Here is a 15,766-nt window from a genome sequence, read left to right as displayed (position 1 = left end):
AATATTATCTGCCAAAGCCGAACTTCCGCGTTCGGCTTCAGGAGACAGATGGGAAGCGGCGCGGCTCTTTTAAAAGGTCGCAGCCGGCCTGGGGGGCTTCCCAGCACCTTCCCGAACCCCGAACCTGGGTTTGGGGGGGTGCTGGCAAGCCCCCCCAGGCCGTCTGTCACCTTTTAAAACAGCCACGCGGCTTCCCAGCAGTCGCCAAAAGCCGTTTTTTTGCGGGGGGTTTTTTGGTTGCACAGATTAATTGACTTTACATTGTTTCCTATGGGAAACAATGTTTCGTCTTACGAACCTTTGGTCTTACGAACCTCCTCCTTGCACCAATTAAGTTCGTATCATGAGGTATTACTGTATATCATTTTATATGAGACAACAGAAAGAAACTTTAGAAATAATTAATGTATTATTAAAGTAAGTTTATTAAATTAGTATAAATATGAAACAGTTCTATTTTGCATTATACCTTTTTCTCTTCATAAGGCATACACATGGCACAATTTGGACAAGCAATTTGCCGCCGTGGGCATTCTAGCTTAATATGTTCTTGCAACTGGTTCTTCTGGAAAATCCCTTGACATTGAGAACATCTTTCTGATGCGAAACCACAGTGTAGCTGATGGTCCTTGGGCAAAAACATTAGAAGAACAGTCACCAAAAGCCAAACCAAAATTCTATTAATTTTTTACATAATTCGTGAATATATAGTGTTTGACAGGGGTGGGTTCTAATGATCTTCGCTATCAGTTCAGGGCTACGACGGAAGTGCACATTTTGTGCACTTCCGTTGTTCCCGGGTTAAACTCATCTGTGTATGCGCAGACGGTTATTGTCTCATAAATTTGGCTCTGATGGACGGATTTCAAGGCGGAGAACCAGTTCGGGGGCGTGTCCAGCTGGCTATCACTGCCAGTTCGGCGAACAGGGGAAAAATTCCCGCTACCAGTTCTAGAAAAGTAGCTTGAATCAGCAGGAACCCACCTTTGGTGTTTGACCATAATTATAATATTAGCAGACAAAAACAACACTGGTAACTATGGCTTTAATAACTATAAAAGCAAAAGTAGAGAGATGGTTTCATATGGTTTTATTCTCAATGGTGTTATAGAAATATTGTCATACTTAATGACCCACAATATATATAGATATATTCATTTAAAATCAATCTATATTACAAAATAAATAGTAAGCTTAGAATGTAAGAAATATTATGACCCGCTGCAGCGGGACATAACATTGTGAGTGAGCTGCTGAAATCCACTTATGAAGTACACCTAAGGGCCATAGCCTTCAGAAGATTCTTAATGTTATTACAGGTGGTTCTTGGTTTCCAGCTTCTTTGCTGACTTGTCATTGGAGAAGCCAACAGGAATTTGCAAAGCATAAGGACCTTACCCACAGTGATTTGCTTAACAGCAACAACTGGGAGTGCCAGAATTGTTGTTGCTAAGCAATGCAATTTTGTGACATTGCACTTTTGGATTGTCGCTAAGCAATAGCAATTCCAGCCCAATTAACTGAGGACTATCTGCAAGGAATTCTAACATATTTAACCCCAGTTTCAAGGAAAGGGTCATGTTTAATTTACTTCCTTTTATCCATATCTTTGAAGAGTTGTTGCTTTGACATCCTAATTATCTCTTTGTATAAATCCTAATATAGAACTGAGACTTAATTTTTTAAAACAAAATACACATTAAAACTTACCTCTAAGTGCCTTAGTTCCATCTTTTGACTGCAGCCTTTGTTGGGACATTTCACTTTCAGTGAGAGGATTTCCCGTTTTGCAAAGTTATCAGGAAAGAGTTGATTTTCTAGTAAGATTTCATTGTCTATTGGACATTTATGACCAGCATCTCTGTCAAAAAGAAACAATATATACCGTATGTATGTATCTATGTGTGCATATGTGTGTGTGCATACACTGGTATATGTGTGTAGCTGTATACATACTAAATAGCATTTGGCTATAATATGGTGCTTTACATTTCTTTAAACAATCAGCTTTGGTTGAAAAGTGTCTTGCATGAACTGGAAATAATTTTTATTCCTGCTTGATTGCCCCTCCTCACAGCCAATGTCTGCAAATGTCTCCTTCTAACCAGAGCATCCTTTACATCTCATAGCAGATTAATTGAAATACCTTAGGAGTGGTGGGAGTAGGTATTGCAGCTGGGAAGGGAGTCAAAGAAAAGTAATACAGTGGTACCTCAAGATACGAACCCCTCGTCTTACGAACAACTCGAGATACGAACCCGGGGTTCAGAAAAAAATTGCCTCTTCTTACGAACTTTTTTCGAGTTACGAACGCCAAACCCGAACTTCCGGGTTCGGCGTTCCGGAGGCCCCCAGCTGTTTTAAAAGGTGACAGCCGGGCGGCGGGGCTTCCCAGCAGCCTCCCGAACCCCGAACCCGGAAGTTCGGCAAAAGTTCGGGGTTCGGGAGGCTGCTGGGAAGCCCCCCAGCCCGGCTGTCACCTTTTAAAACAGCCGGGCGGCTTCCCAGCAGCCTCCCGAAGCCGAACGCCAAACCCGAACTTCCGCGTTCGGCGTCTGCTGGGTCACCCGGCCGCCCGGCTGTCACCTTTTAAAACAGCCTGGGGGCTTCTCGGCGGCCTCCCGAACGGCGGCCTCCCGAACGCCGAACCCAGAAGTTTGGGTTTGGCGTTCGGGAGGTCGCTGAGAAGCCCCCAGGCTGTTTTAAAAGGTGACAGCCGGGCTGCAGTGTTTTTTTGCGGGGTTTTTTTTTTGGTTGCACGGATTAATTGACTTTACATTGTTTCCTATGGGAAACAATGTTTCGTCTTACGAACCTTTCGTCTTACGAACCTCTCCCTGGAACCTATTAGGTTCGTAAGACGAGGTATGACTGTATTTCAGATTTTTTTTTTCCTTTTTGCTTGCATTTATCCGGGTCCCCAAATATACAATTTCACTCTCTCTTTCTGTGTGTGTGTGTGTGTGTGTGTAACATGTTTTTGCTGATAATGAAAAGGAATATGTATGTACTGTATGTATGTATATGGCTAACACAAGATATAAAAATATTTATTTCACCTATTTACTATACGTAATGTGGTATATTTATTACTTAGACAATACATCTGTTTCATTCCCATTTTTAAAAATATTTGAAACAGAAGATACAAAAGAAGAGCAGAACTAGTGGAGAAATGGGAACTTGTGGTTTGATGCTGAAAGAGAGTTCCCGGATATGCCCATACATCTAAGGTCTGGACTATTTAACTCAGAATTTAACATACTGAGTTTCTAGTGCTAAATGGATGGATATATGTATATGTGGAATTCACGTTGCTATACTATTATTTTTAAATAGATTGTAAACAATTAAAATATAACAACAACATTTGTCTAATAAATTCAGACATGATGAAAATCAAAAATGTTTATTTGAGGAAGAGAAAAGGGAAGCTTATATTTAAAAGTCAGTCAACACTATAGGTGTTGAACTTCATGAGAAGGTTGTTAAAATGATTTTATTTTATTATTCCAGTGGAATAAAAGCTAAGGCCCATGATTCTAGTACAAAAATAATGGAAAAAAGTATTGATAATATATTCATAATAATGGAGAAAAAGCAGTGGAGTTGGAGGAATAAGATTCATAGATTATTAAAAAAATAATGATTTATTGAAATCAATACACTGCATTTTCTTATCCAAACCTGTTATCAAGTGCTATACTTCATTTTTATTTATAAGGCCAAGTGATAGTCATGCATCATGTGCAAATCATTTATTCAAAGAAATAAAATGCCATGCTATTTATTTAAGGTTTCAATGGCTCAGTTTTAGAACTTCTTCTCTTTGTGGGACAATCACCAACTGTCATAATTCAAAGACTACTATTAAGATCTGAATATAGGTACATATTTTGCACTTAAATCAGATTAACAGAGTCTGAGGAATTGGCCACTTATTTGACAATATACTGCAACGATGGTGAACCTTTTTCGCTCAGGTGCCAAAAGGTGCATGCACACACAATAGTGTGCAAATATGTGCCACACCCATAACGCAACGCCCTCCACACACATATGCACAACGCCTGCGCTCCCCCCACGCATGCTCACAGGCCTCATTGAAGCCTCTGGACTTCCAGTAGGCCCATTGGGCTGTTTTTCACCCTCCCAGGGTTCAGGAAAGCCTTTCCTGGCCTCTCTAGCCCAGTGTTTCCCAACCTTGGCAACTTGAAGATATCTGGACTTCAACTCCCAGAATTCCCCAGCCAGCATTTGCTGGCTGGGGAATTCTGGGAGTTGAAGTCCAGATATCTTCAAGTTGCCAATGTTGGGAAACACTGGTCTAGCCAATAATAGAGCTCCACATCAATCTGGAGCTCTGTTATTGGCTACAGAGACCTTCAGGAAAGCTTTGCCGGCTGCAGAAATAATGGGGCAAGGTATGTGAGGCCAGGTAGCAACTATCTAAAAGTAAGCAGTAGCGCAGCTCCACTTCCATTTCATTTCCGAATTTCTGGTTGGCCCGTTGGGCCATTTTTTGGCATCCCCAGACTTCAGGAGGCTTTCTTGAACCCTGGGGAGAGCGCAAATGGCCAAAAAGAAGACTGGAAATCAGCTGGCCAACGTGCACATGCATGCTGCAGCTGACATATGTCAACACCTCACGTGCCCTCAGATATGGCTCCAGGTGCCAGCTGCGGCACGTGTGCCATTGGTTTGCCATCACTGCTATATTGATTCTTACGGAGGGAAATGGCAAATGAAAGAATACAGTGCTCTGGGCCCCTGTTGTGATTCTGTTATTAAGACGATTGTTTTAATTTGAGCTGCTATGGTTTTGGTTTTTTTAAAAACTGTTTTATAAATTGTTTTTGGATTCTGTTGGACAGTCTACTAGGGCAGCAGCTATAACAAATTTAACTGAATCAATCCATAAGTAAATTATTCTGCAATACTGTATTTTAGTTATTGATATTTATCACAGCTCTCTAAAAGTAACAAAGGACTACTTTATGTCAGCATATCACAATTTAAAATCAATCGACCAACAAACCAATCATACACAGAGAATACAAACTATATATCATTAAAGTCCACAATTGAATGATTAATTCTATCCTTGCAATGATTTGTTGAATTATAATTAATTTTGGAAACAGGTAAAACAAAAAGTCCTTAAAAGCAGACTGTATGAATTTCTCTCAGGTGATTCACAGTAATCTTTCCCTTGATACAATTCATTTCACTCACAAGAAATTTTAGCTTTAATTTTTTTTGAAGATTACTATTGGATCTGTTGGAGCAATTAATGGAAAGGACACTGTTAGGAGACTGAACGTGAGGCATAACTTATTTCCTTTCAACAAGCTTAGTGTGTTACCTTATGGATTTGACAATGCAAGCTTTGCAAAAACGATGTCCACACGGCGTCTGTACTGCTTCCCGTAGAGCCATTAAACAGATAGGGCATTCATATTTACTTTCCAGTGGTGGGTCAAACTCCACATCATAGCCTTGGATTTCCTCCATGAAAGAGTTTGAAAGTGTCCCACCAGTACCATTGTTGATCGGGACTGTGAAGCTTTCCTCCTTGGTCCCAGCACTGCAAGCACTGGCCATGGCTGCACAGCAGTCACTCTCTTGATCATTGATTTCAAAACTTGTGTTACTATGTAGTAGACTCATAGTAATTTAAGAGATGGCAGGATACCTGCAGGTGTGAAAAAAAAATAACTTGTCATACATAATTAGATATTTATAACATTATTCCCTTTGGGAATATTAGGAAAGGGACGGTATACAAGTCTAATAAATAATAATAAATAATAAATTAATAATAATAAATTAATAATAATAATAATAATAATAATAATAATAATAATAATGTGTAATTTTACACAAAGTGCTACAAGAGTGAGAGATTATAGAAAAAAAAGAGAACGGAGGATGAAAACTAAAAACTGTTTATAGTGATAATGTTCTATACTTCTCCGTATCTTTCTATCTAATGCATCTAATGTATTTCAGTTTAAGTATCATTTTATATACTACCTTCATGCCTTTGTTTAATGACTTATTTTCTGTTTAATTTTGGGAAACCTTAAGAATTCTATCCAACCACAACTATATTTCTACTCAATCTATTCTTTCTTCCTTTCTTTTTATTCTAATTTTTTCTGATTCAATCATTATTTACCTCTATATGAGCAAACCTCTTCAACGTATTTAGTACCAGTCATTTATTTTGGGCAAAATGGCTACTGTAATGCTGAGGATAGAAAGTCCCAAATCTATCTACCACTCAAAAAATGTACATCCTAATAGTTCAATAGTATCCGTTCTCCCATTTGCTTTCACAATCACACACAGGCACCATGACTCAAGTTTAATTATATTTCTATATCTATCTATCTGTTGTGAGTGTGCCTCATCCATCTCTGGTAATGATAGATTCTGAGAAAGATGAGCTTAGCCAGTGACGGCGAAGCTATGGCACTGGTTCCACAGGTGGCACGCAGAGCCATATCTGCTGGCACACAAGTTGTTTCCATAGCTCAGTTCCAATGTGCATGTGTGTGCTAGCAAGGTGAGTTTTGGCTCACATGGGAGGGCATTTTTGGCTTCCAGAGAGCCTCTGGGGGGATGGGGGAGGATATTTTTACCCTCCCCCAGTCCAGGGAAGCCTTTGGAGCCTGGGGAGGGTGAAACACGAGCCTACTGGGACCACGTGAAATTGGGAAACAGTCTGTTTCCAGCCTCCAGAGAGCCTCTGGGGTGTGGGGGAAGCTGTTTTCGCCCTCCCCAGGCATTGAATTATGGGTGTGGGCACTCATACATGCGTGATAGTGTGTGCACATGCTCTCTTGGCACCCGAGGGAAAAAAGGTTCGCCATTACTGAGCTAGGCCCTTCTGGAAACCCTGGGCCAGTGAGGTTGCCAGCTGATGAAGAGATGAAAGTGATGGAGAAATAGACCTGGACGAACCCAAGGAACCACAGGAGGTGGCAGATATGTACATTAAAGTGGATAAGCCGCTCTTAGATGCTAGGTTCAGGAGATTACAAAGCAAACAACACTTGTATGGTAAAAGGAAATAATTTGTAGTTTTAACTCTAAGGGGTTGCACATATAAAAGGAAAGAATTACGGAAAATTCTGGGTGGAGTTTCAACTTTGATTCCACGGACACTGTGTAAGGTCTGGGGTTCTAGAAAATGCATCCCTGATTTCTGCTTTGCAAAAGTCTTCTGCTAGAAGCTGCCTGCCTGTCAGAATGTGGTGAGCTGAATGAGTTACCCTGTAACTCATTGCCTGTTTTATCTTGCTTGGAATGCCAATCAGCCCTGAAGGTGGTGCCTTTCCCGGAAGCTTATTCGATAACTTCAGCAGAGAACTCTATTCCATGAACTTTCAAAGACTGAATTCTGCTGTAAATGTTGCTTTTTCAAATAAATAGTGTAATTCAAAGCTTAAATTGTGGTTTTTAGCTGTTTGTTTCAATCTGAAAAGCCCAGGATAGAACACCATCCCTCCATCTAAATTGCTATTATCATGTTATCAAAAACAATAAAAGAAATCCCTTATATTTATGCAATTGGATTACGAGAGTAAGGATATATAATTCTACTATGATAGAATAAGTTAAAACAAACAAGCTAGATCCATAGCTATTCAAGAACTTAAGATAACTACAGTAGAAATAATTGCATGTTTGTTACAAGCAAACCACAGCTTGTGAGCCCCACGTGGCTCTTTGGCCCCTTGAGAGTGGCTCTTCCGCAGAAGCTGAGTTTCTGGAACTACCCACGTGTTGCCATTTAAGTTTGCCGACTCCTGCACTATCCATTGGAAGTGGAAGATTTGAGGAATTTTTACTCAGCTTTAATATGTTTGATTTGAAGTTTAAGAATGCAATTGTGCCCAATCTGAAGGAATGTTCAATTTGGCAGAATTCCCTTTTGTTCAGAATTTTTAATGAACAAAGTAACTACAACCTTCACAAAACTGTTTCCTAGACAGTGGGCATTTTGCCAGTTAAAAATTTGAAGCAGGATGTGGACAGCCCAGAGAAAGAACATGCTTAAGCTGTGCTTATATTGCCTTAATTCAAGAATGCCTGACTAAGTCTTGATAGAAAGGATTTACATCTTACAGAATTCAGGGCAACTTTTTAAAAGTCCACTGTACACCAATAATCTTTCCATTGATGCAATTACAGTGGAACCCCGACATACGAGCAGCTCTACTTACGAGCTACTCGAGATACGAGCTGGGAGAGTAGAGAAATTTTTGCTCGACTCACGAGCTTCCATTCGGGATACGAGCCGAGAAGAGCCGGCCTGGCTTGCTTTGCTTCCGAGCTGATGCAGAGCCGAATAAAGCGTCACGCCCCTCTGACGCTTTCGGCGGCTTCCGAAGCGATGCTGGGCTCTTTTGCCGCCAAAAGCGTCAGGGGGGCGTGACGCTTTATTCGGCTCTGCAAAGCAAACCAGCCTGGCTCTTCTCCGTTCGTATCCAGCGCTTGGTGAGTCCTTGGCTTCTGCTGGGGGTGGGGGGATCTGAACGCTTTCTGCTGGGGGTGGGGGGATCTGAAAGCTCTCCCTGGCTGGGAGCACTTTCGCTGCGAGAGAGGGCTTTCCCGAAAGGGACGGAGAAAGCCCTCTCTCGCAGCGAAAGTGCTCCCAGCCAGGAGGCTGCGAGAGAGGGTTTTCTCCGCCCTTTCGAGAAAGCGCGCCTCTCTGAAAAGCTCGTAGCCGGCATGGGGGGATGTTCCATGCCGGCTACGATCTTTTTAAACAGATGCGCCGATTCGCCGCTCACCCGGAGTGAGCGGAGAATCTGCACGCCTGTCTGAAAAGCTCGTAGCCAGCATGGGGGGATGTTCCATGCCGGCTACGATCTTTTTAAACAGATGCGCCGATTCGCCGCTCACCCGGAGTGAGCGGAGAATCTGCACGCCTGTCTGAAAAGCTCGTAGCTGGCATGGGGGCATGTTCCATGCCGGCTACGATCTTTTTAAACAGATGCGCCGATTCGCCGCTCACCCGGAGTGAGCGGAGAATCTGCACGCCTGTCTGAAAAGCTCGTAGCCAGCATGGGGGGATGTTCCATGCCGGCTACGATCTTTTTAAACAGATGCGCCGATTCGCCGCTCACCCGGAGTGAGCGGAGAATCGGCACGCCTGTCTGAAAAGCTCGTAGCTGGCATGGAGGGATGTTCCATGCCGGCTACGATCTTTTTAAACAGATGCGCCGATTCGCCGCTCACCCGGAGTGAGCGGAGAATCGGCACGCCTGTCTGAAAAGCTCGTAGCCAGCATGGGGGGATGTTCCATGCCGGCTACGATCTTTTTAAACAGATGCGCCGATTCGCCGCTCACCCGGAGTGAGCGGAGAATCGGCACGCCTGTCTGAAAAGCTCGTAGCCAGCATGGGGGGATGTTCCATGCCGGCTACGATCTTTTTAAACAGATGCGCCGATTCGCCGCTCACCCGGAGTGAGCGGAGAATCGGCACGCCTGTCTGAAAAGCTCGTAGCTGGCATGGGGGGATGTTCCATGCCGGCTACGATCTTTTTAAACAGATGCGCCGATTCGCCGCTCACCCGGAGTGAGCGGAGAATCGGCGCGCCTGTCTGAAAAGATCGGAGCCAGCATGGAAAGCCCCCCCATGCCGGCTCCGAAGCACCGGGCACCCCTCAGCCGACGTCTTTTCCCCTCAGCCCTCGGGCTTGCACGCATTAATCACTTTTCCATTGTTTCCTATGGGAAACAATGCTTCGACCTACGAGCTCTTCGACATACGAGGTTCCTTCCGGAACCAATTAATTTCGTATGTCGGGGTTCCACTGTATAGAATATAGGTAACCCTTGACTTGCAACCACAATTGAGCCCAAAAATTTCTGCTGTTGAGTTTTGCATCATTTTGCAACCTTTCTTGCTACAGTTATTAAATGCTGTTTAGTTAATAACACGGGTGTTGAATGAAACTAGCTTATTATTTATTTATTTATTCAATAAAATTTATTATTGCTCCAAATATTTCTTTACAGCCTTAACCAGGTGCTAACAATGTTTCCCACTCTTACCGGCTTGCAAGCTCTTTCATTGTTTCTCTCTGCAAAGAAGAATGTTTTCCAAGTCTTTGCAGGGTTTTTTCCATTGCTCTATTTACTCATACTATTTCTTTCCGGGTGCTAATGATGTTCCCAGCTCTTAATGGCTTGCAAGCTCTTTCATTGTTATTCTCTCAGACTAACCAGGGGATAAAATAATGTGCTCAAGCTGACCAGACTAAGAACGCTAGCCAGATGAATACCTGGTAAGCAGATTCATTTTCCTTCCCCAAAACTAAGGTGCGTCTTATATTACGGTGCATCTTATTCTCCAAAATATGGTATACTGTATTTTCCAAACAGTCTCTATATTTAAAGAATTCTTCATCACTTGTTTGAGATATGTTGCTTTTCTGGTTTGCTTCCTGTAGAATAGCTTCGCTACTTTGTAGCAAACTATACAAATAATTTCAAACATCCCAAATTTTTAAAAGAATTTTAAAACTGTTTTAATTCCATTGCCCAGCTTTGGATATACAGTAGTGTGCATTAATAACCCCTCAAATAGACATTATACTTTTATGGTGGGAAATTATTTTGTGGAGAGTAATTCAGGACAACTAAATACTTACTTACTGACTGACTGACTGACTGAATTTATATTGCTGCCTATTCACTCATGGCAACTTAAGGTGGCTTACAGACTATAAATCCACATTTAAAACAATAACAATTAACAGTAAGAATCAAATAAATTAACATAGTTTGCCCCCATCCCAGTGACAATAGATCACATGAGCTATTTAATGGGTTCTATCCCGCTCTAAGTTCCCCAGGCCCGCTGGCAGAACCAGGTCTTCAGTGCCTTCCGGAAGAGATTAGAGTATTCTAATCTCTCTCCCCCAGAGATTAGAATGGGGGAGTGGCCCCATGAATGGCCATGATGTTTCTGAGAGAAGGAGCCACTATGGAAAAGGCCCTTCTTCTGTGTCCCACCAGGTGTATCTCCCTCAGGGATGGGACCTGGAACATTTCCTTCCTTCCCGCTCAGATAGGTCAGGTAGATGTGACTGGCAAGAGACAATAGTAATGGGAAAATAGTTTTTTATAGTCTTTTTTCCATTAAGTAACCAGTTCAAACTTTGATGATTTTAAAGAGCATAAAACTATATATTTTTCAACATTTTGCATCACGAAGTAAAAGCATAGTTATTAAAAATAACTATTAAATCTTTCAAAAAGCAAATACAGTACAACTACTTTCTCTTAGCACCTTTGAAATAGACACTTTGATTCAATGAAAACACCTTTTAGGGTTTTCAAGAAGCATAAAATCATTGGCAAAATAAAATATGTAGCAAAGAAAGAAAGATAAAGTTATTTAAAGTCACTGATATGTTGTGAGCCGCCCCGAGTCTACGGAGAGGGGCGGCATACAAATTTAATAAATAAATCCATAAGTTATAAAAAGAAGATGCAATGTCCTATGTGCACTTTTGTAGAATGTGAATTTAAGTTTATGTATGATAAAATACAAAGGCATGCATGTTTTCTTCGCCACTGTGTCACAATATGTAAACTTCTTTTCATTATTGCCAATAACAGCAATATCAATAAGACTTATATACCACTTCAGAGTCATTTTACAGTCCTCTCTAAGTGGTTTACATGGTCAGCATATTGCTCAACAATCTGACCTCATTTTACTGACCTTGAAAGGATGGAAGACTGAATTAACCATGAGCTGGTCAGGATTAAACTGTGGGCAGTTGGCAGGATTGAACTGCAGGCTGTGGAGTTAGCCTGCAGTATTACGTTAAAACCACTGTGCCACCACTTATTGCCCAATAAGGGAGTAAATAAGTAAATCAAACACTCATGTAATTTATAAAATTATGTTTTGCATCATGAGAAATCTATGCGTGCGCCCGCACACGTATTTTTAAGATAAAAGTATTTGACACATGTATTTTTAAGATAAAAGTATTTGACTATATTTCACAAAAGTTCAGGTTTATTTGGAAGACAAGAAATTTCATAATGGATGCTCTTTGCTGGCCAAAAAACCCCCATTAATGACTTTATCATCTATATTATACTTGCTAATTTACTGATTGTTCTGATATCTTCTCTGAGTCTGCAGAGAGGGGTGGCATACAAATCTAATATATTATTATTATTATTATTATTATTATTATCTTCTGCTGCTCATACTGTTCAACAAATAGAGATTGTTTTTTTGGAGTTTGGTTGCTTTGTAAGAAAAGGATAGAATGAAAAAAGGGAAAGGAACACAGATCTCATTCCTGGAGGATGTAGTACTTTGACTATAACTGAGTATTGTGCATTATTTACACATAGGAGAATTTTTAAACCTTGTTTTTAAAAAATTAAGAGTTAAACAAAGCAAAGCTTTGATGATTGAATGTATTACAGCTTTACTGCAAGTTGTACTTTAAATATTCCATTATATTTCTTTTTTATACTTTCAATAAAGAAAGTTTTCTGAAATAAACAAAATGTCAGTTTATTTGACAGCTGTCTATTCAAGATTGATCCTGGTTTTGTTAACAGTAATTTTCTAGAAGAGAGATGGGAATTTTTCCAAATCGTGCCCGCACTCTTATTTTTGAGGTATCTTCTGTAGATTAAATGTCATTTCTTTAATATTAACTCTCTATTACATGGAACTGAGAATACTGACCATTTTGTACACTTACAAGCTTGGCAGCAATCCTACGGTCACGTGATCAAATTTCAGGTGCTTGGAAGCTGACTATATTTATGACAGTTGCTGTGTACCAGTGTAATTAGCTGCTGTCAATGGTGTTTAACATATACTGGTATACTAATTTGTGAGGGGAATACATATCTAAATTTCACCTTTGCTGTTTAACTTAACAGCATAGTTACACATGTTACTGGTGAGAATATATACTCACTTTATTTCTAATAATCTGTAATTAATGACTGATTTTGGGAAAACTTTAAAACCACATGGCAACCAGGATTTCAAGAGGAAAAACATACAAATCACATTTATCAGCAACTGTTTCAAAAAGCTTTATCTTTTCCTGACTGTTGTGCCATTCAAGAAAAAAAATCAAATTTACTTTAACAAGGCACCAACAATTACTATAACCTGTCTGAAAGTTCCATATTGGGTTTCCCCATTAAATTCAGATTTCTGCATAGCATTTTTCTCTGTTTTTGTATACCAGATCTAAAAACAGAATAGTTTAAATGTATTTTGAATGACATGAGTGAAATGTAATATCTTTCTCTTATCATGCACACCATTTTTGTCATCTCAGACATTCGCTTAAAAATGCTTACTATTTGTAGTTTATCTGAGACTGAATTTTGTTGGCTTCTACAGACATGGTAACAGATTCTCAAACTATTAAAAAGATATAATACTTCAACTCTTACTTTCAATTCAACAGTGAAAAAATAGGGTATAGAATTAGGTTAGATGATCCTCAGTGTACATAATACTGGAAAGTAATTTAATTCAGTTTCAGTTTCCATTTAGAATCATTGCCAATTAAGGAAAGCCCATTTGTGTTAAAAAAAGAAAACAAAACAGGCTGCATAAGTTCCAATTTCTATTTCTGATAACAAGCAGAGAGCAGTTTTAAGAATTCACATCTTGAGCCATTAGCTTTATATTAATATGATTATGATATCAATATGAGTTTGGCACATGCTTTGCTTTAATTTCAACAGTGAAAAAATTATACCAAGAAATTCCTCTGTTAATCCAAACTGTGGAAAAAGGAACTAAGTATGCTCATTGTCACATTTAAACATGAACAATGCATGGGAGATATCTGTCATCATTGCAGTATCTGATAGCAGAAGTTCAAAAAAGCTGCTTTTGCAAACTAGTTTAAGTACTTGAGGAATTATTCAAAAAGAGTATAAACATGTAAACAGAGTAAGGGGAAAAGACTTTTTAAGGGGAAAACACGTTTTCTTCCAATAAATAATAAGAGAATGTTCCGTTTTAAGGCCAACTCGGAAGCTAGGTTTCATTACGCTAAACAATGTAAGCTACATTAATCAATAAGTTTAAAATGCTAATCACAGTAGTGGGAAAGCCCCTGTTCAAATCTTATCTAAAGAGTAGGTAACCTCTGATAGTCATTCTTTATTTCAATATATTGATTAGAAAAAAACAAACAATAAACTTTTATCTTAATATGTGGTCTGTCAAATAGAACAAAATACTCTGCTTCATTCCATCCTATCTGAGGTCCAGACCATCTATTCATTTCATTGTAATCTATTGGATTGTTGTGAGCTATTAGAATTGGGAAACATAAAATTTAATACATTATCATTAAAACATGGGGCAGATACAGTAGGGTAATGTAGGATTACTTTAATGTAGCAGAGAGGTGCTATTTTTATGATACCTGAAATATTTCTTCCAAGTTCTATTCAAAACATGCAGGTTTCTACCATATATATTCTTTAGACTTTGCAAGGACAAAGCATACTTTGATTGCAATTATAAGACACTAAAGCCAGACTCCACTGTCTTAAAAATATATGCTGTTCAAAATTAAATTACATTTTATCAGCAACTCTTTCAAAAAGCTTTATCTTTTGCTTGATGGCAACACCCTTCTGACCTCAATTTCAAGGGGGATTTTACTGTGGGTTTTGACACAGTGTGCAGGACCTCATTTACAGGATGACTTCATTTTTGGGGTAAGACAATCTTGTGTTCTAATCAAGTAGTATCTTGTAAATTCATGTTAGCTTTTACATCACTGGCTTATAAAACATTCTTCTGATGAATTAACAGATAATTTCCTATTTAATTTGCTTTAATTATGACTGTTTTCTGTTGTATGATAATTTTATGAGACTTTAAATTACTAGGAACTATATATTTCACTATAATATACAATTATTATTGAGATATAAAATGGTAGTGCTAGGCTGGTTCCATCGTGCCTGAAACATCCAGCAAGGATATTCAATACATAGTGACTTTTTAAAATAATTTAATAAAATTTGTCCAGTAGCAAAATTACCACTTTGCCAGAACGTTAGATATTCCCACCTAACACATATTAAACCTAAGGAGGCTTTCTGAAGCAAAGTGAAAATTAGATGTGCTATTTTAGAATTAAAATGAATACTTAAGCAATTGTCATAATCAAAAGGGTCCACCCACAGCAGCACAGGAAACCTATTACTAAACATTAGTAATAAGGTGTTTAATAAACAACCATGTTAGGCTTATGTCCTGGCTTCCTTTATTTCAAACCAGATCTTGATTTAGACTACTTATTGCTACACAGTTAAATGGGGGTGGGGGAAGATGTAAGCAGATATGATATCAGAAAAGATCCCGGTTGACACATTCCTGCCTTCCTTTTGCTGCCAAGGTAAGTATTTTTGCTTTGATGACTAGCTTTTTTTGGTACAGCTCCAACCCCTAAATATACAGGAGACAAAGAGGGGGGAAAAATATAGACAGTTAAAGAAGGAGTGAGAAACAAATGAATAAACTGCCAAACAACAAGTGGGATATATGATCCCCAGAGGCCAGGACACGGGGAAGGAACAACAGGAAAGAAGTTTTATTTATTTTTTATTTGTTTGTTTTGTCAAGTACCTATTGGTGGTATACAACAGTGTTTTTCAACCAGTGTGACGTGGCACACTAGTGTGCCGCGAGACATGGTCAGGTGTGCCGCGAAGCTCAGA

At 39.5% G+C, this 15,766-nt stretch overlaps 1 protein-coding gene across 2 annotated transcripts in view; it reads right to left on the bottom strand.

The window, feature by feature from the left end:
- The window catches only part of TRAF6 (TNF receptor associated factor 6), a 29,379-nt gene that overhangs the window by 10,665 nt on the left and 2,948 nt on the right, over positions 1–15,766 (bottom strand). For both annotated transcript variants that reach the window (XM_070760758.1, XM_070760768.1), the window contains exons 2-4: positions 5,366–5,695; positions 1,711–1,861; positions 470–628 (exon numbers count right to left, since the gene is read on the bottom strand). In XM_070760758.1, the coding sequence (XP_070616859.1) occupies positions 470–628; positions 1,711–1,861; positions 5,366–5,670 (615 nt within the window). In that variant the 5' untranslated portion in view covers positions 5,671–5,695. The remainder of the gene's footprint in view (positions 1–469; positions 629–1,710; positions 1,862–5,365; positions 5,696–15,766) is intronic.

The sequence above is a fragment of the Erythrolamprus reginae genome, chromosome 1 (assembly GCF_031021105.1).
Source record: "Erythrolamprus reginae isolate rEryReg1 chromosome 1, rEryReg1.hap1, whole genome shotgun sequence".
In the NCBI taxonomy this organism is placed as follows: Eukaryota; Metazoa; Chordata; class Lepidosauria; order Squamata; family Dipsadidae; genus Erythrolamprus; species Erythrolamprus reginae.
This window is presented reverse-complemented; position numbering and strand designations above follow the sequence as displayed.